The sequence below is a fragment of the Capra hircus genome, chromosome 24 (genome assembly GCF_001704415.2).
Source record: "Capra hircus breed San Clemente chromosome 24, ASM170441v1, whole genome shotgun sequence".
In the NCBI taxonomy this organism is placed as follows: Eukaryota; Metazoa; Chordata; class Mammalia; order Artiodactyla; family Bovidae; genus Capra; species Capra hircus.
The window spans coordinates 56,331,970-56,353,576 of NC_030831.1; the positions used below are offsets into that span (position 1 = coordinate 56,331,970).

The following is a 21,607-nucleotide window of genomic DNA, read 5'->3' on the forward strand; positions in this document are numbered from 1 at the left end:
GCTATCTTAGTTAATTCAACTTTCCATCCTCCTCTAAATCACTGGCTAAAATATGAATAGTCTTTAAAATGAATTGTGAGATTTAATCAGTGTAATGTAGTAGAATAATGATGTACTTGTATAGAGGAATTATGCTCATTACAGTGCATGGATGTTTATGTCTTTAGCAGTTTGATGCCATTTTGTCACGTTTCCAGGCTAAAGGAAACATGTTTCATGCACCTGCTTACTTAGTTTTCTTTGAGGATTGGCATTTTACTGCTTTCTTTGTAGTCCATGAATGGAGATATAATTACAATTTTGAGACATGATTTGTGTGTCATGATAATGAACTAACTGTTCATAAAAATAAATAAATATATGTGTTCAATAAAAATAAATACATGTAGCAAGTTCTACACTTTGATTTCCTTGGGGCTAAAAGTACAGGACCTTATTTTTTGTCCCCAGATGACCCAGCACCAAGCTCTTAGCAAGCACTTAGCTGAGGAATAGACCTTTTATAATGCCGATTTGTCGCTTGAATTATCCCAGTATTGACCATAGAGAACTCTTTTAAGTTGATCCCAGTGTAATTTTGATATGATCCCACTGGTTTATATAAGCACCATCTTATTTTCTGTCATAGAATTGCTCCTCACTCATCTTTTTTTCCCTACCCCAGTCTTAGAATCGGTCATTTCCCCTGGCAGCCTGGCTGCCTTTAATGGAGGTATTAGTAACTAAGATCTGGGTACCAGTTCTCTCTGGGATTTCACTGCTTCTCGGTCCTCATTTTGGACAAAACTAGGAAGTACGTATGTGCATACTCGCTCTTGTACACCCACTTATCTATGATTATTGTTTCTGTATCTGCCTGTTTCTCTATATATTATTAAAATAGAGACGGGTTGATACTGACATATCCTTTTTAATCCACTACCACAGGATTCAGCCTAGTCTTCCTCTTTGCATATTCGTAATTTCTCTGAGTGTGAGAAATCTGATTCTGTGATAGATTTACTTGTTTTTTCCAACCCTAGTAGACATGAAAAAGTAGTTTAAAAATTGCTAACCCATCCCTCTGTGAAAAAACCAGTTTACCAACAAGGATACGTTATGTGTGTACAGTTCTTTCTGTCTTTAGCTTTACAATAAGCAGGGTTGTGGCCTGTTTTGCAGAGTTGCTTAGTGTCAGCTCCTTTTTTTTTTCTTTACATCCTTCTGTGTTGTTATGCCTACACTTACAGTGTAATTATATTCATTTGTCGCAGTCTGCAGTTTATTTTGGGTCCCCTGACATTCTTGTAAATTTGTAATTATCATTTTTTAAATTTACAAGCAACAGAGTTTACTGTTTGGGTATATAGGTTTTTGAGTTTTAACCAATGAATTAGGTGTAGATATCTGCCATCACAGTGCCATAAGAATATTTCAACCACCTTGAAAATTTCTTTTTTAGTTCCTTGGCAATCAGTCCCACCTCCACCAGTTCTTGGCAACCACCAGTTTTTTCTATCCTTGCAGTTTTGCCTTTACCAAAATTCAGTATAAGTAGGAATTATACAACATGTAGCATTTTGGGCTTGATGTCTTTCACTCAGCAAATATATTTAAAGTTCACCCAAACTACTGCATGACTCAATATTTCATTTGTTTCTATTGCTAAATAGTGTTCCATTATATGGCTATACCAGAGTTCTTTTATCCTCTCACCTGTTTACGGACATACGGGTTGTTTCCAGGTTTGGGTGATTATGAATAAGCTGCATAACTATTCATGTTTAGGATTTTGTACAGATATAAGATTTCAGTGTACTTGGGTAAATATCTAGGATCGGAATTGCTAGATCATTTGATAAATGTGAGTGTCATATAAAAGAAAACCCTGCCAAACTATTTTTCAAAGTAACTTCAGGATTTTGCATTCTTGCTAGCAGTAAATTGTATTACTATTTACTGTTGCTCGGTATCATTGCCAGCACAATATAGTTCAGTTCAGTTCAGTTCAGTCGCTCAGCCGTGTCCAACTCTTTGCGACCCCATGAATTGCAGCACACCAGGCCTCCCTGGGAGAAGGCAATGGCAACCCACTCCAGTGTTCTTGCCTGGAGAATCCCAGGGATGGGAGAGCCTGGTGGGCTGCCGTCTACGGGATCGCACAGAGTCGGACGCTACTGAAGCGACTTAGCAGCAGGCCTCCCTGTCCATCACCAACTCCCAGAGTCCATCCAAACTCATGTCCATCGAGTCGGTGATGCCATGCAGCCATCTCATCCTCTGTCGTCCCCTTCTCCTCCTGCCCCCAATCCCTCGCAGCATCAGAGTCTTTTCCAATGAATCCCCTCTTTGCATGAGGTGGCCAAAGTATTGGAGTTTCAGCTTTAGCATCTGTCCTTCCAAAGAACACCCAGGACTGATCTCCTTCAGAATGGACTGGTTGGATCTCCTTGCAGTCCAAGGGACTCTCAAGAGTCTTCTGCAACACCACAGTTCCTTTTTTAAAAAGAAATTAATTTTTTTTTCATTTTAGGCATTCTGAAACATATGTAGTGATACCTCATTGTGACTTTAATTTGCACTTCCCTCATGACTAGTGAGTGGGTTTCCCTGGTGACTCAGATGGTAAAGGATGCACCTATGATGCAGGAGACCTGGGTTCGATCCCTGGATTGGGAAGTTCCCTTGGAGCAGGAATGGCTGCCCACTCCAGTATTCTTGCCTGGAGGATTCCATGGACAGAGGAGCCTGGTGGACTACAGTCTGTAGAGTCCCAAAGACTCGGACATGGCTGAGCAACTAAGTGTGTCATGTCAATGACTATCGACATTGAACATGTTTTCACATGATTCCTCGCAATCCATAAATCCTCTTTGGTGAAATGCATGTTTGAGTCTTTTGCCCATTTTTTTTTTCTTTTAGGTTGATTGTTTTCTTATTGTTGGGTCTTAAGAGTTCCTTATATATACACACATCCTTTAACAGATGTGTAATCTTTTCAAATATTTTTCTCCAATCTGTAAACTTGTCTTTCATTTTCTGAACATCATTTACAGAAGTTTTACATTTTGATAAAGCCCAATTATCAGTTATATATTTCATGACTCATACTTTTAGTACTCTAGAAACGCATTGGCAAACCCAAGGTCTTGCAGATATTTTCTTTGAGAAGTGTTACAGTTTCCCATTTATATGATGACTTGGTCTTTCCATTTGTTTCTGTTTTAAGTAGCATTCTTGCTTGCTTCATTCTTTTTAACATATAGCATATCTTCCAGCTCATTAACTCACCATCCATACTTATATACCTCATGAGTTTTGCTTCTAGTTTCACAAACTCTTGTTTATTTATCGTCTATACTTAACATTTCTTATGGCTTTCATCCATCCAAATGTTTTTGAGTTATCTATAGAAGAACTTAACATTCCCAAATAATGAAGTCAGAGCACATCATCTTATTTATCTAAGTTAATTACTGTGGGAAATTTTTAGAATATCACAAATGCCTTTTGTGTGATCTTATAATATATTACTGCCAATTAAATATGTCATCTACTAGAATAACATTAAAACAAGTTCAGTTCAGTTCGGTTGCTCAGTCATGTCCGACTCTTTGCTACCCCATGAATTGCAGCACGCCAGGCCTCCCTGTCCATCACCAACTCCCAGAGTTCACTCAGACTCACGTCCATCGAGTCCGTGATGCCATCCAGCCATCTCATTCTGGGTCGTCCCCGTCTCCTCCTGCCCCCAGTCCCTCCCAGCATCAGAGTCTTTTCCAATGAGTCAACTCTTCACATGAGGTGTCCAAAGTACTGGAGCTTCAGGTTTAGCGTCATTCCTTCCAGAGAAATCCCAGGGTTGATCTCCTTCAGAATGGACTGGTTGGATCTCCTTACAGTCCAAGGGACTCTCAAGAGTCTTCTACAACACCACAGTTCAAATGCATCAATTCTTTGGTGCTCAGCCTTCTTCACAGTCCAACTCTCACATCCATACATGACCACAAGAAAAACCATAGCCTTGACTAGACGGACCTTAGTCGGCAAAGTAACGTCTCTGCTTTTGAATATGCTATCTAGGTTGGTCATAACTTTTCTTCCAAGGAGTAAGCGTCTTTTAATTTCACGGCTGCAATCACCATCTGCAGTGATTTTGGAGCCCCAAAAATAAAGTCTGACACTGTTTTCACTGTTTCCCCATCTGTTTCCCATGAAGTGATGGGACCAGATGCCATGATCTTCGTTTTCTGAATGTTGACCTTTAAGCCAACTTTTTCACTCTCCTCTTTCACTTTCCTCAAGAGGCTTTTTAGCTCCTCTTCACTTTCTGCCATAAGGGTGGTGTCATCTGCATATCTGAGGTGATTGATATTTCTCCCGGCAATCTTGATTCCAGCTTGTGTTTCTTCCAGTCCAGCGTTTCTCATGATGTACTCTGCATAGAAGTTAAATAAGCAGGGTGGCAATATAGAGCCTTGACGTACTCCTTTTCCTATTTGGAACCAGTCTGTTGTTCCATGTCTAGTTGTAACTATTGCTTCCTGACCTGCATACAGATTTCGCAAGAGGCATGTCAGGTGGTCTGGTATTCCCATCTCTTGCAGAATTTTCCACAGTTTCTTCTGATCCACACAGTCAAAGGCTTTGGCATAGTCAGTAAAGCAGAAATAGATGTTTTTCTGGAACTCTCTTGCTTTTTCCATGATCCAGCGGATGTTGGCAATTTGATCTCTGGTTCCTCTGCCTTTTCTAAAACCAGCTTGAACATCAGGGAGTTCACGGTTCACGTACTGCTGAAGTCTGGCTTGGAGAATTTTGAGCATTTGTTTACTAGCATGTGAGATGAGTGCAGTTGTCCGGTAGTTTGAGCATTCTTTGGCATTGCCTTTCTTAGGGATTGTAATGAAAACTGACCTTTTCCAGTCCTGTGGCCACTGCTGAGTTTTTCAAACTTGCTGGCATATTGAGTGCAGCACGTTCACAGCATCATCTTTCAGCATTTGAAATAGCTCAACTGGAATTCCATCACCTCCACTAGCTTTGTTCGTAGTGATACTTTCTAAGGCCCACTTGACTTCACATTCCAAGATGTCTGGCTCTAAATTAGTGATCACATCATCATGATTATCTGGGTTGTGAAGATCTTTTTTGTACAGTTCTTCCATGTATTCTTGCCACATCTTCTTAATATCTTCTGCTTCTGTTAGGTCCATACCATTTCTGTCCTTTATTGAGCCCATCTTTGCATGAAATGTTCCCTTGGTATCTCTAATTTTCTTGAAGAGATCTCTAGTCTTTCCCATTCTGTTGTTTTCCTCTATTTCTTTGCATTGATCGCTGAAGAAGGCTTTTTAATCTCTTCTTGCTATTCTTTGGAACTCTGCATTCAGATGCTTATATCTTTCCTTTTCTCCTTTGCTTTTCGCCTCTCTTCTTTTCACAGCTATTTGTAAGGCCTCCCCAGACAGCCATTTTGCTTTTTTGCATTTCTTTTCCATGGGGATGGTCTTGATCCCTGTCTCCTGTACAATGTCAAGAACCTCATTCCATAGTTCATCAGGCACTCTATCTATCAGATCTAGGCCCTTAAATCTATTTCTCACTTCCACTGTATAATCATAAGGGATTTGATTTAGGTCATACCTGAATGGTCTAGTGGTTTTCCCTACTTTCTTCAATTTAAGTCTGAATTTGGCAATAAGGAGCTCGTGATCTGAGCCACAGTCAGCTCCCGGTCTTGTTTTTGTTGACTGTATAGAGCTTCTCCATCTTTGGCTGCAAAGAATATAATCAGTCTGATTTCGGTGTTGACCATCTGGTGATGTCCATGTGTAGAGTCTTCTCTTGTGTTGTTGGAAGAGGGTGTTTGCTATGACCAGTGCATTTTCTTGGCAAAACTCTATTAGTCTTTGCCCTGCTTCATTCCACATTCCAAGGCCAAATATTCCTGTTACTCCAGATGTTTCTTGACTTCCTACTTTTGCATTCCAGTCCCCTATAATGAAAAGGACATCTTTTGGGGATGTTAGTTCTAAAAGATCTTGTAGGACTTCATAAAACCGTTCAACTTCAGTTTCTTCAGTGTTACTCGTTGTGGCATAGACTTGGATAACTGTGATATTGAATCGTTTGCCTTGGAGACGAACAGAGATCATTCTGTCATTTTTGAGATTGCATCCAAGTACTGCATTTCAAACTCTTTTGTTGACCATGATGGCTACTCCATTTCTTCTGAGGGATTCCTGCCCACAGTAGTAGATGTAATGGTCATCTGAGTTAAATTCACCCATTCCAGTCCATTTTAGTTCGCTGATTCCTAAAATGTCAGCGTTCACCCTTGCCATCTCTTGTTTGACCACTCCAATTTGCCTTGATTCATGGACCTGACATTCCAGGTTCCTGTGCAGTATTGCTCTTTACAGCATCGGATCTTGCTTCTGTCACCAGTCACATCCACAACTGGGTATTGTTTTTGCTTTGGCTCCATCCCTTCATTCTTTCTGGAGTTATTTCTGCACTGATCTCTAGAGCATATTGGGCACCTACTGACCTGGGGAGTTCCTCTTTCAGTATCCTATCATTTTGCCTTTTCAAACTGTTCATGGGGTTCTCAAGGCAAGAATACTGAAGTGGTTTGCCATTCCCTTCTCCAGTGGACCACATTCTGTCAGACCTCTCCACCATGACCTGCCCGTCTTGGGTTGCCCTGCAGACATGGCTTGGTTTCATTGAGTTAGACAAGGCTGTGGTCCTAGTGTGATTAGATTCACTAGTTTTCTGTGAGTATGGTTTCAGTGTATCTGCCCTCTGATGCCCTCTTGCAACACTTACCATCTTACTTGGGTTTCTTTTACGTTGGGCGTGGGGTATCTCTTCACTGCTGCTCCAGCAAAGCACAGCCACTGCTCCTTACCTTGGATGAGGGGTATCTCCTTACCACCACCGTTCCTGACCTTCAACGTGGGATAGCTCCTCCAGGCCCTCCTGTGCTGCGCAGCCACCGCTCCTCGGGATGGAGCCCCATGTATTTCAAATCAGTTATGTGTTGTGCGTTAAAAGAGATTAAGAAGTCAAAAGCTTTCCTATGTGTGTGTGTGTGTGTGTGTGTGTGTGTGTATGATTGGCAGTAATGGAACTAATCATAAGATAAATTGGTTCTTTGAAACATAAATATTTATTCTGTTTCTGGCTTCAAGTGGCTTCTGTATATAAGCAGATGTCCTAAGATATCTGCAAACATCGTTCTAAAAAGAGGAAGGCAGTGCTTAATAAATGGTTTTAAAAAGACAGATAAATGAATTCATCAAATAGAAAAAAAGTTGAGTGTTGGATACTGAAGGTAGTAAAGTACTTCTAGAGAAGGAAATAGTTTAATAAAGTAAGCCAAAATTAGTAATAGTAAAAGCAATTGTAATGATGATAACGCTGCACTTTACTGAGCACGTGTCATGTCTCAGGTGCTGTGCTATACCACTCACATCCAACATTGAATTGAGTAGGTAATGTACCCCTCTCTCATGTCTTGTTTTCACTGAGTTGCATACCAGGACACACAGCAGCTTGGCTGGATTGCCAGAAGCTGTCGCTTTTCACTGGTTGCCATTTTGGAATTGCCGGCAAGTGTAGATTCAAACTCTCTGCCGTCATAATTGTCTTCAGACAGCTCCTTCTGGTCCCTCACAAACTGATCATCTACGCTGATGGTGAGAAAGAGAAGTTGAAGGGTTACCCTTCCTACCCTAAAACCTCATGTCTTCAAGTTCTTGCTGACTGTCCTTGCATGCCCGCCAACCCCAGCAGTCTTGTGATTGTGGTTACCGCCTGTGGACCTGTTCTCTCCAAGTGCCATGCTGGAGCCTTAAAGAATAAAAACATGCTCCTCTCCTGTTCCGTGTTTTCTGTTAGCCCCCTGCTTCTCATCGTCTTTAGGACTCTGACCAGAACTGTTCTTTTAACCTCTTTTTTGCCTCCCCATTTGGAAAAGGAAATGGCAACCCACTCCAGTGTTCCTGCCCGGAAAATCCCCATGGACAGAGGAGCCTGGCAGACTATAGTCCGCGGGGTCGCAGAGTCAGACACGGCTGAGCGATTATCACTCAGTAGCTTGCCTCTCCACACACCTGTTCTTCTGCTACCCACTTCTGTAGATACATAAGGGTCGTTTAGCATATTGTCCTGTTTACCTGGAATATTTTTTTTCCACTTTTTGTCATTCCATGTAAATTCTCACGCATGCTCTAAGATGCAGCTCATCTATTTCCTTTCCGTGAGGCTCTTTTTGACTTGGCTCTCTTCTTCACCCCATCCCAAGCAGACTGTAATGGATTTTTTTCTTTCAGAAAGTGCTCACTGTATTTTCACTTGCAAATTTGTATTTTCCACACAGCTCTAAGTTTCTCTGAAGTCCTTGTGTCTTCTCCTTTTCATTTGTAGCCCCTTTACCTAGCATAGCGTGCTGCAGTCCACGGGATTGCAAAGAGTCGGACACGACTTAGCGACTGGACAGGACCACCGCCACCTAGCATAGCCATCATTCCAGAGCAGGCCAAAGACTCCCCCTGCTCGTCCTTCCCTGTGTCCAGTGTTCCTCCCGCCATAAAAACAGCTCTTGATTTTCTCCACGTTTATACACTCTTTGTTTTTAAAATTAGAGATCAGTGCTTTTCAGACATGTGGGGCAACGTGGTATCCTTTCTTCGAAGGAAAACTTGAACACAATGTGCTTGCACACACACCCTCGCAGATAAAAGGTAAAGTCTGGGAGCTAGAAGGCCTCCGTTTTCCTCCTGGCAGTTCTAGGGAACTTGTAGGGCTCCAAGAAGTAAGGTTTGCTACCTTACAAAGGTTTGCCCTGGCCTTATTGCTGTATCTGTTTTTGAGTCCTTCCAAATCATTCTTCACCTTGTTCCAGGAGAAAGCATTCTCTTCATTCACTCGTTCGTTTGTTTTGGCGATGCGGGGTTTGCGTTGCTGTGCGGGCTTTGCCCTCTTGGTGGCAAGCAGGAGCTGATCTCTAGTTGCAGCGGCTTCTCCTGTTGTTGAGCACAGGCCCCAGGGCAGGTGGGCTCAGTAGTGGCGGCTCTCGGGCTCTAGAGCAGGCTCAGGAGTTGTGGCGCACGGGCTTAGTTGTCGCGCGGCACGTGGGAGCTTTCCGGATCAGGGATTGAACCCGTGTCTCCTGTGCTGGTAGGTGCATTCTTTACCGTTGAGCCACCAGAGGAGCCCTGGGAGAGAGCTTTCTAAACCACAAATTAAATTACGTGTCGGGCTTGTGTCTCATTCGTGAGGCTCCATGGCCTTACCTCACACCTGAGCTCCTGGGAAGCGTAGGGTGTATCTTTCACCTTTGTGTCACTGGCATCTGGTGCAGCTAGGTCCTGGCAGGGCTTTGCTATGCAGCGGCGTGGGTGCTCTGGTCGAAGTTGATGGGAGAACTTGGCGTGGTTGCCCGTCTTCTTCACCCTTGTGGCTCTGCTTTTTGCCCAGCCGGGCAGGGCCAGCCTCTTCCTTCCTCCGGTCTCAGTCGGCCTGTGTCTCCACTGCCTGTGTCCCAGCGATCTTCAGCTTCACCAGCCTTCATCAGGTTGCCTCTCTTTAATCTCTAAAGCAGTTTGTTACGATTATAAAGAACAGCATGCTTAGCATGCTGTATTTAGTGCACGTTTTTTGTTAGCACTCGCTGGTATAACTTCTGCCTGCATAATCCTAGCAACAGCAACAGCAAAAGAACGGCAAAAGTCACAAATGGTTTCAAAGGTACTTTCTGATCCAGGAAGATATATTTTGCCCAGTTCTGAGGTATGTAATTTGGGTTATAGGTGGTTATTTTAAGTTTATGTTTGAGTACAGTTTTGCCTTTGTTTCTCAACATGTTATAGGCTAAAAAATAAATGTTCATTTTATGTGTCCTCTGAAACCAAAATTGGTGTTGAGTCAGCTCATAGCCTGCAAATCAAACAGAAATCTTTGAAAAAGTGCATGCAATGAATTAAAAGTATTTGGTGTAATTTTTACCATGGATCATTTTTAGGTTTTTGTTGCTAAAGAGGAATAATAAAGCTTTATCCACTTAGGTTAATGTTCTGGTGATATAGTGTCCTCCCCATTGTGTTTTCTATTCCTTGGGTATATTTCGATAAATGTCTCTGCTGCTTTCACAATTGTTTATAATCACATTTCATGTGAGAACAATTTTCTAAAAAGAAGGTAACGTGGAAAAAATGTATTTCATTTCATTGAAAACAACTATCAAAACCTATGTGACCAGATGATTATTACATCCTTATTCAGGCTTGAAGCCATTTTTTATTTTTTTAACTGTACTTTTCTTTTCTCTAATTGCTTTGTGGCCTTTAATAAACTAACTTGTTTTGAAAAAATGATCTCTCTTTAGCATTAGGGGTAAATATCTCTACCATTTCTTATAGGAAGGCTTTCGTCTGAGACTTCCGTACTGCCATATTTTATATTTTTGGTGTTATTGGGGAAGGAAAAGTGGACACTGTGTCTTTAATGGAAAGCGAAAGGTTATCTTTCTCTGGCCTTTGTGTGTGTGTGCTGATGTGGGTGTAGGCAGCCAGACAGGCAGTGTGTGCGGAGAGACCAGGGAACCGGCTACGGATCGATAGACGTGGTGTGGAGTGAATTAATGCGAGGCCGGCCGTCTGTCTGTCATAAGGATCGTGGGGAATGCGGAGCCATGCGGTCACTCACTGCGGAGATCTGCTTCCAATAAATTCAAGCCTGCTGCCTGAAAATAAACTCGAGATACACACCTCCTCCCTTCCACACTGTGAAATTTTACTTTATTCAAAGTAAAGCTACGTATCAGATTCTTGCCTTGTGTACTTTAATTGGAGCACTGGGAAACCGCAGTTGGGAAAGGCTGATGAAAGAAAAAAAATACCTGCTATTCTTTTAGATCCATTTTTCAGTCTCAGTGGAAATCTGTATTACAGTGGGAAAGAGAAATACACTGTTTGTTAATATTTGTAAATATTGTGGTATAGTTTTCTGAGTCCAAGAATATTGTGTCTCACTTTCATCTAATCTTCAATAGAAAAATAATATTATAATGAACTTAAATGGTTTTATATTGCAACATTGGTTATAGCGCTATGCTTTAAATTTTGTTCTATTAAAATTTAGTATTTAATCTTTGTTCATTTAATCGCATGACACTGAAGTCTTCAGAGTTCACCTCATTAGTCGTTACTCATATATTAGGCAATAGAAAAAATTTTTATAAAGGTACTTTATAAGCTTTTGAAAGATAAATTTTATAATACTGTCCCTGATTTTGCAGGTGGGTAGAGGCAAGTGCAGTTTCATTTCGTTGATTTTGAAAACTGGATTTCCACATTTACATTGAAAATGTTTTTCTGAAGCGGTTACAAATATTGCATACAAACGAGAAAGTTGTCTGCCTGCATCTCTCACAATGAGCAGTGGTCTCAGTGTTCTTGTCCGGATGGTGTGGCGATCTCACGTAGTCTTCCTTGCTCTCTGCTTTTTATTTTGCTGGTGCCACAGCCTAGCCTCATGCCTTCCTCTGCTGTGTCCAAACTTATACCACTTTTCTGCTCCATTCCATGTTTTTCCTTATTTTCCTCCTGATTCACAGGGTAGAACCCATTTATAGATACGTATTTCCAGCATAATGTACATTCATTTTTTTTAATTTTGTGAATCTGGATTTAGTTTTTTAAATGCCTCACATTTTCCCATTAATGTTTTCTCTTTTTTTTAAATTGTATCTCTTTATTATATCTTTTTCACCAAAGCACACTTACTATTATTTTATAGTATATTTAAATAACATAATTTGTGTCATGTGATTGAAGGTATTGAGTTCTATTCTCAATGTATTTATTGAATCTTTATGAGATGTTCTTTACTGCCAAATATTTTGAAGAGATTCAGAAAGTGAATGTCTTAGATTTTATGGCATAGTTTGACAAATGAGATCACCTACAACAAGTACATAAAAAAATGGCAGAGTACCGCCGTATAATTAATTGACAGTGCTTATAATGTTGCATAATATAAATATGCAAGAAGCTGAAGCTTCGATGTAGGTATCCTAGTATTTCTCAGGAATATTTTCATCATCTTACTGATAGTGGATAGTGATGAAATGACTTTTATGTTTCAAAAAGTTTAGCTTTTTAATACCAGGAAGAAAGGAATACATTTTTTTTTCTTCTGGTCTTTGTGTTCCATTGAAAATAGCATTGTATTCTGATATAACCTCAATTCTCTTTAGTGACAGTGATGTAGTACCTTCTATTGTATTTTTTTTTATAGTTAGGTTTGTTGAGGTATAATTTATGTATGGTAAAATTCGCTCTTTCTAGTGTACAGTTCTGTGAATTTTAGGCAAATGTGGGTAGTCATATTTCTACTATCACAATTAAGATGTTCATTATTTTCGTTATTCTGAATATTTGCTTAGACCATTTTATAGTCAGTCCTCCTACCGTACCCCTTGCCTCTGGCAATCACTGATTTGATTTCTGCCCTATAATTTTGCCTTATGAAGAATGTCTCCTATTATCATAAGATAGTCATGTAAAAAAGTGTGACTAAATACTATGGCGACTATAAATACCTAGGTTTTGGGAATTTTTTAAATTGTTATTATCCCCTCCCTTCTTTTTTTGTAGGTAATGATTACCATGCTTTAAAAGGTTCAGTAATAGGTTTTACTCATCTTTTATCGTAACTCTATGGTCCAAAAGTTCAAAAGGAGAAACTTCTATCATTTCCATAAAACAAACTTATTAAAATTAGTTTTAAATCATCTGTGCTGTTTGTATTTGAGAATTTATTTTAGTAATTTGGTCTTTGCATTATCAGTGTCTCTTATTATATCTTCCAACAAAAGTTTGGACTCTCAGGTATTTTGTTATCATCCCATTACCCCCATTTGACTGCAGTTTAGATATTTAGCTGATCCTTAAAAAAAAAATGTCATATATAGAATTTTGAATTATCCAAATCAATCTTTTTTTTTTAATTGATTGGTAACAAAATAACCCAGAAAATTTGACTGTAAGACATAATAGGATGAGTTACAAGCATGGTCAAAATGAGGAATATAGTTTAATTTTCTAAATTAAAAATGGAACATTAGCCTTCCTGACACAAGAAAAACGTTCATGGTGGAGTCTGTTTTCTTATTGCCTAACTGTTCTATATGGTTCTTTTCTCCCTGTTTTCTTCATGGCAGAGACCATACCAAAAGAGTACACAGAAAGGGGTGTGGATTTCTTCATTGATCTGGAATAGTAGAAAAGCCAATTTTTAAAAAACTTCTTTGAGATATAATTCACATCCCATCGACTTCACACTTACAACTGTGCCATCCAATGTTTTGTTTTTTTAACCACATTCACAGAATTGTGTAACTGTCACTGTAATCAATTTCAGAACATCTTCATCACACAAAAAGAAACCAAAGACTCCTGAGTTTAACTACTCATTCGCCCCCATCCTCCCAGCCCTTTGTAGTTGTTGTTTAGCTGCTCAGTCACGTCTAACTCTTTGCCACCCCATGGACTGTAGCCCACCAGGCTCCTCTGCCCATGGGATTTCTCAGGCAGGAATACTGGAGTGGGTTGCTGTTTCCTTCTCTAGGGCATCTTCCCAACCCAGGAATCTAACCTGGGAGCAAGGCTTACGTCCCTTGCATTGGCAGGGGGATTCTTGACCGCTGAGCTACCAGGGAAGTTCTCTCCCAGTCCTAAGCAAGCACACATGTCCGTTTCGCCTCCCTACAGTTGCTTTCTCTAGTTGTGGTGAGCAGGGGCTGTTCTCTTGTTGTGGGGCACAGGCTTCCCTGCAGTGGCTTCTCTTGCCGTGGAGCACGGGTTCTAGCTGCGGGGGCTCCGGTAGTTTAGTGCGTGGGCTTAGTTGCTCTTGAGCATGTGGAATCTTCCCAGACCAGGGATCAAACCCGTGTCCCCACATAAGGCAGATTCTTAACCACTGGACCACTAGGGAAATTCCAGACGTTTTTAATTTTAATCAGGTTCACTTTACCAGTTTTCCTTTTATGGGCTGTGCTTTTGGTGTCAGGTCTGGCCTCAGGTATCAAGGGTTTTCTCTCTTTTTTTTTTTCCCCTAAAATCTTTGTGGTCATATGTTCTACATGTAAGTCCATGATTCACTGTGAGTTAATTCTTATAAAAGGTGTGAGCGTTAGGTCAGGGTTCATATTTTTGTCTCCGGTTATCCAGTTACAGCAGTCCATTTATAGAAGAGATGGTCTTTCCTCCACTGATTTGCTTTTGCGCCTCTGTCGAATATCACTGGGTGTATCTGTGATTGTCTTCTGGTTTTCTGTTCTGGTCCATGAACCTAAAACCATGTAGTTTTAACAACTTGGTAAGTCTTGAAATGGGGCAGATTTTTTTCCTACCTTGTTTTTTTCCCCAATTTTTAAAAACTATTTTAGTTCCTTTGTCTTTCTAAATAATTTTAGAAGAATTTTGTCTCTATATACACCAATAAATCAGGTTAACAGTAAACCTATATATGGAGAATTTCACATCTTTACTATATAGACTCTTTCAGCTTATGAACATGGTATGTTTCTCCATTCATTTATTTAGGCCTCTTTGATGTTTCATCAGTGTTTTATAGATATCAGCATGTAATTCCTGTATATGTTTTTTTTCAATTGGCATCCAAGTATTTCAGTATTTTTGAGCCATTATTAATAGAATTTTTTAAAAATTAGGTGTCCGTGTGTTCATTGCTAGTGTATAGAAATATGATCTTTAAAATATTCTTTGTATTCTCGTTTAAAAAATTGTATTTCTTTATTGCCTGGACATCTCATTGCGGTGGCTTCTCTTGCTGTGGAGCACGGACTCTGTGGCGTGCAGGCTTCAGTGGTTGTGGTGCGTGGGCTTAGGTGCTCCGTGGCAGGTGGGATCTTCCCAGATCAGGGATCAAATCTCTGTTTCCTGAATTGGCAGGTGGATTCTGTACTACTGAGCCACCAGGGAAGCCCTTTTTCTTGTATTCTGCAGCCTTGCCGTACTCACTTTGTTTGTTTTGTGGATTCCTCTAAATTTCCACATAAGACGGTTGTTTTTATCTTGAATGGGGTCACTTCATTCCAAACTGTACATGTTTTATTTTCTTACTGTATTGCACTGTCTAGAATTTCTAATGCTGTGTCAAATAAGAGCAACAATGTGGACATCTTTGCTTCATTCTTGATCATAGGAGGAAAGCATTCAGTCTTTCACCATTAAATATAATGTTAGATTTTTAATAGGTGCTCTTTATTAAGTTGCACAAGTTCCCCCTCTTCCTCTATTTCTGTTTTTCTGAGAGTTTTTAAAATCATGATGTCGAATTTTGTCAAATTATTGACATGATCGTATGATTGTTTCTTCTTTAGTCTGTTAAAATTTTGGATAGCATTGACTTTTTGAATATAGAGCCAGGCTTGCTTCCCAACTGAATAAATCTCACTCTGTCATGGTATATAATTCTTTTTATGTGTTGTTGAATTCTACTTGCTTACATTTTGTTGAGGCTTTTTGCGTCTAGATTCATGAGAATTACTGATCTGTAGTTTTATTTTCATTTATATGTTGACCCTTGAACAACCTTAGTTTGGCCTGAGTGGATCCACTTACACGTGGTTCTTTTTCACTAGTAAGTACTACAGTATTACGTGAGCCAGCCAACGTTGTTGGTTGAATATCCACAGATAAGGAGGAACCACAGATACATGGAGGACTTCGCAGTGGTTGTACTCAATATCGTGTGATTCTGTGAACACATATCCCTCTTTTGTTGTCATAGCAATGCACTACTTCCAGACAGTGGGGGAAATCTGTGTTTTATCTAGAATGGGAAGACAGGTGAGTTAAGAAAAGACATTTGTGGGAAGTTCTCTCAAGTTCTCAGGTGTTTCGGAGAATGGAAGTTTAGGGTGCCCTCATCTAGTTCACCTGTCAGCTTTCAGTTAGTTGCTTTCAGTTCAGTAATTGTCACTGAACCTTCTATCTAATTCTTGCATGCATGCTAAGTTGCTTCAGTCGTGTCCAGCTCTGTGTGACCACATGGACTGTAGCCTGCCAGACTCCCCTGTCCATGGAATCCTCCAGGCAAGAATACTGGAGTGGGTTGCCATTTCCTCCTCTCGGGGATCTTCCCAATACAAGGGTTGAACCTGCATATTTTTTGTATCCTGCATCGACAGGCAGGTTCTTTACCATTAGTGCCACCTGTTATACCCTTGGAGCAATACATTTAAGGTCTCTTTCAAAGACCCGGAACCCAAATCCCTCTTTTGTCATCATCGCTCTTCCCATCCCTCAAATTACAAGCAAACTGATATTAAAGAGAAGCAAACTTTTAAAATAGTCCTTCACTTTCTAGGTTTTCTCATTTTTTTTTTTAGGCATAAGCGTGTCTAAATTTCCTAAAATAACTAGTAAACATATTGAAAGGAAGCAAGTGAAACTATACAACTTCAGTGTTTTGTTCCCAGATCTTGGTTAAAAGTAATATTGTTTGCATCCATGTATGTATGTACATAGAAAGCAGTAGAGAGCACATGTGAATGTTTGGTTCGTTACTTTCTGTCTCTTCCTAATGTGGATGAATATATGGTATTTTTTTTTAACATACTGCATTTTCATCCAGTAAGTAAATTAAACCACTTTAAGAGTTTTGGTCCACTTCTCTTTTAGTTTTTACAAACTAGCTCTTCTTCTCCTTTGTTTCAGCGGGGGTCTCAGCAGAAGCCATGCAGACGATCACCACTGCTCCTGATGCCTCCGGGCCAGAAGCCAAAGTCCAAGAGGAGGAGCATGACCTTGTGGATGATGACATCACGACTGGTAAGAAGAGACATCTTTAATGTCACCTGGATGAACTTTATCTGATATTGGAAAATGCTTCTAGGTCATTTATAGCAGGACTAAGTACAGGGATGGAAACGTGCACTGATGGAATGCTTAGTTTTTTGAGACCCTTTAGTGCCCTTTTTGGTCTTGAAGTAGAAAGAAGCAGAACTGTTTATTTGGTCCAGGTTTGCTCATTGTTGCCTTAACAATTAGCCCGCTAGCTGTGTGTCCGATTTTCCGGGGACCTTCTAATTCAGAGGCTAGGAGCATTACTGAAGTCTCGGAACATGTAGAGGAGGACGCCTCTTGTGTTATGACAGGTTTTGCAGCTACAGTAGTCTTGTTGTTCAGTCCCCAAGTCACATCCAACTCTTTGAGACCCCATGAACTGCAGCACGCCCTAGGATAGACTGAAAATATTGAAGTTGTAATAGTGATACATGCAACATAGGCTACCTGAGGAAACTTACAGATGCTCTTTCTACCTGTACGGTAGAAATGAATGCTTTTTTAAAAGTTACTTCCATTGTTTGGGTGTTGAGCATTCTTCTCTCTATTGTTTATCACATAATCAGACATGTGGTAAAATTTAGGAAAGCCACACACTGCATTATGTTCAACCTATCTTTTAATAGACTTAGAGCAGGGTGGATTACTGAATATGCAAATGCATTCAGCTCAATTTCTTTCAGTGCACAGAGGATAAAAACAACCTAGTATACTATTTATAGTGAAGTCGCTCAGTCGTGTCCAACTCTTTGCGACCCCGTGGACTGTAGCCTACCAGGTTCCTCCATCCATGGGATTTTCCAGGCAAGAATACTGGAGTGGGTTGCCATTTCCTTCTCCAGGAGATCTTCCTAACCCAGGGATTGAACCCGGTTCTCCCTCATTGTAGGCAGACGCTTTACCATCTGAGCCATCAGGGAAGCCCAGTATACTATTTGTATTGGTATTAAGAATGATAAGCTCTTGTTTTTGGTGTGGATGGTTAAAAAATAAAATCTGACCAAATAAATCTATAACTATTGTGAAGTGAGATATATTAACTTAATAGTAATCAATAATTTGAAAAGAAGCATGCTTACAAAGTGTCAGTAAAATTTTCAACAGTCATTAAAGGACGAGGGGGTTAAAAAAAAGAAACTAAAGGGAAGTTGGCTTTTTTCCCCTCCCTTTTTCCTCTTAAAGCTGTGTGTGGCAGGTTCTTTACTGTTATCACCTGAGGGAGCCTACTGTTCTCGCCTGAAAATGTTCAAAGCCTGTATTTAAAAACCTATGGACTGTGCCACTGCTGTCGTTGACTTTATCATGGAACATCTGGTTTTCAGCAAAAAATATGATGGTGGTGGTGGTGGCTCTTGCTTTTTAATGTATGGGCTCATTGATATAAAAAATATCATCCATCTTAAATATATATGTAAATAATTTCTCAAACTTGCAGCTTTGCTAAAAGTCATTTATACTGTAAGTTATAGGGTTTGTTTCAGTAGCTACTAGAAGATATCATTTGCAAATTTTTTATTTTTTTATTTCTTTTTTTTTTAACTTTGTATTTTGTCTTGAAGTGTAGCCAATTAACAATATTGTGATAGTTTCAGGTCAACAGCGAAGGTAGTCAGCCTTTCCTCTATATGTATCCATTCTCCCCTCCCATCTAGGCAATTTGTAGGTCTTTAAAAATGAGTTCTTGCTCTATTCAGTTTTTACTGCTTTTAAAAAAATAATATATAGATATGTTTTATTACCTCAAATTTTAAAGGTTTTCTTGTCTGCAAAAAGTCATGGTTTAAATAATAGAAGTTACCTTTGCAATAGTAGAATATCTCACTTTCCATTCCAGAAGAAAAGCTGAATTTTTGAGCACTCAAGTAACTATTATTAAATCAGTACATTGAAATTATGAACTATGCTCTGCCGAAGTCACGAGTCAGAGTTAGGGCACGTGACTCTGTGTTTATTTTACTGTAAAAAAAAAAAATCAGGAAGCTTAAAAATGAAAATCTAGTTTGGAGAGTCAATTAATGCCATGTAAACTATATTTGAATCTGTAAGAAGTTCAGTTAAGTGCATGCGATGCATGGATTTATCAGCTGACTTACTCACTTCCTGCCACGAGTACTCGAGGCAAGAACGCTCAGGAGCCGAAGAATTTAAATAGCTGGGAAAGACTTCCTTAACATGTTGTCAGAGCAACCAGCGCCCTGCAGTCTGTGGATCGTTCACGTTCCCTTTAGATTGTGTGACTTGATTAAGATGTGGTATAGATTTTTGTGAGGGTTTAGAAGAAAACCATATTTCTTTTTATTGACTAGAATCCTATATAAATTGCATTATGAAAAATACAGTAGGTGCATTTGAGAGAAACCTGTTTCAAGCAGAATAATCTTATTTTAGGCCAACTAGCGTTGTAGAACGCAGGAGGTACTGCAAAAGGGAAAACTGGCCAGTTCAGCTATTCACCCTGAAAACCCTGACTTTCCCCCTGATTATTTAAAAGGAATTGCTCTCGTAATATCACCTCATAAAATAAAATAGAAATTATATCATGACAGAGATATTTGCCGCTATTTTGAATGAAATCTTATTTGACTGCTGTAGCTAGGCTAATACGCATGGCTGTATTAATTTTATTTTTGTGGTAATCTGAGGCTGAATTCTCCAATTAACTGAACTCAACAGCTGACCAAGATAACAATTCAAATATGCGGTATAATTTAATGCTTTTGCTGTAGGCAGAATTTTAAAGCTGAAATTTTTCTTCTGGGTGAGAGCGAATGAAGTATGAATATTGTCTTGCGACCCTTGGTCTGAGCTTGGCAGTCTTTGTTAGTGTTTGCTGTATAAAAGTAAAGAAGCATGGATAAAGCTGTGTAAGTGTTGGCTATGATCAATTGGAACTAATTAAATTTATTTGAAATGAAGAGTCTTAACTGGAAGAGAACAGCTGGAAAAACTGGGAAGAAAAAATTGAGCCTTGATTGAGACAATTTAAACCTTCACCCTGTCATTTCAAAAATATGCTGCCGCTTCTTTCTAAATCTCTCTTTTTAAAGCTAATATCTATTGATCGGCTCTACAAAGTAATGCCACTAGTGCCTTGGTCAACACACGCCCTCAGTTTTACTTAGCATTCCAGTCTAAGGTTTATGAGGCTCTTTCCTTTAACCAAATATCTTAAATGCATATCAAAGCCATATTAGATTAATAATATCTAATATTAACAATATTAGATCAATATTGTTTTATTTAGAAAAAATATTAAAACCTATTTTTCATTTTTTAAAAATATTACAAAGTAGGAATGGGGAATATACTCCCTGCCCCCACCAAAGGAATTCTTTCAGGTTTTGCAATACTCTGTATATTTAAAATCTGTTTTAACAATAAGAGTAGTATTTTCTTGAAAGTACAAAGAATGGCATTAAGATTGTTTCTGGATTATTTATAATTTTAGAGTCACACACATATTCTACACCTGTGCACTTGCTTTTGTATGTATACTTTAATTTTTGATATTCTAGTTTAAATGTTCATATATATATATGAATTTATATATATATATCAATATTTGTAAATAGTATGTTCTTATTTTCACTGTAATATTAATAGGCAATAATTATATTAATGGAGTACATCTCATTAAAAACTGATATGTATATATGTTTTTAGACAAATCATAATCTGTTTTTTTTAAGGTAGACCTCTTAGGTGAGTTTTTTGGTTATTTTTACGCGGTTTTCATTGAGGTAAAGGATAGCACTCTGAGTGAGAATGAAGAGATATATCCCCTAAATGTTGTATTTTAAATCATCCTCCCTTATATCAGTTTTAAAAGAATTTTGGATGAGTTTTATTCACAAACCTGCAGGGATCCCTTTAAGAAATTGACTCTATTCTCCTGGGGGTCATACTGCAGCATCCTACCCTTTGTTCAATACCACAAGGACACAAACTGACCACATAACGGCAGTAAAGGGTCAGGAGCCACTGACATTGTCAGGAAGAGACCACTTGGTGCTAGTCAGCAGCACAGGGGACAGACTGAGCCGCTCACAGCAGGCGCAGCGACGCTGCAGAGCCTCGGATGGGCAAGCTGACTCCATCTGTTGTGCTTTCTTGTAAGATTCAATTTATATAAAAAAAATGAGAAATGCTATGGAATAAAGAAAAAATAGAGAAAGGTAAGAGAACTTGAAAGTAGTATCAAGTTGTTAACTTTGTACCAACCTCTTTATTCTTGATTCTAACAGCATTTCTTTGGAGTGTATTCTGGTTATTTGTCCAGATAGATGAGGAAGTGTGCTTGGGGGAGTTCATGTTCAAGGGACCGAGAATGTGTCCTGTCTCATTCCAGAGCCCACGTGTGAACTTGAACACCACCCCAACCTGCCTCACAGTCTCAGACTCACTGAACTTTGGCATCGCTTCCTTTGAAATGGGAGATGATGTCACAGCCCACCTTTCCTGCTTAGGTAGGATTGCAAGCCTGAGCCCGACGTTTGCCAGCTGTCCTGTCTTACTGCCTAGAAGGCAAACTTGTTATTCTGGAGTTAGAGCAAGAGATTATCTCCCATGAGGGAAAAAAATCAGCGTGTATTCTTTAAATGTTCTTTTACAATTTGTTCTTTAAGTTATTTACAACTAGTATGATGTTAAGACTAAATATAATTAGTGCTCATAATGTAAATAGTTATTATGTACTTGTAAAATGAAATTTGTGTGATTCTGTCTAGCTTTTTGAAGTCACC

General features: G+C 39.4%; 1 protein-coding gene across 3 annotated transcripts in view; it reads left to right on the top strand.

Moving 5' to 3' along the window:
- WDR7 (WD repeat domain 7) overlaps positions 1-21,607 on the top strand; it is a 354,279-nt gene that overhangs the window by 135,165 nt on the left and 197,507 nt on the right. For all 3 annotated transcript variants that reach the window (XM_018039552.1, XM_018039554.1, XM_018039553.1), the window contains one exon: positions 16,737-16,850. In XM_018039552.1, the coding sequence (XP_017895041.1) occupies positions 16,737-16,850 (114 nt within the window). The remainder of the gene's footprint in view (positions 1-16,736; positions 16,851-21,607) is intronic.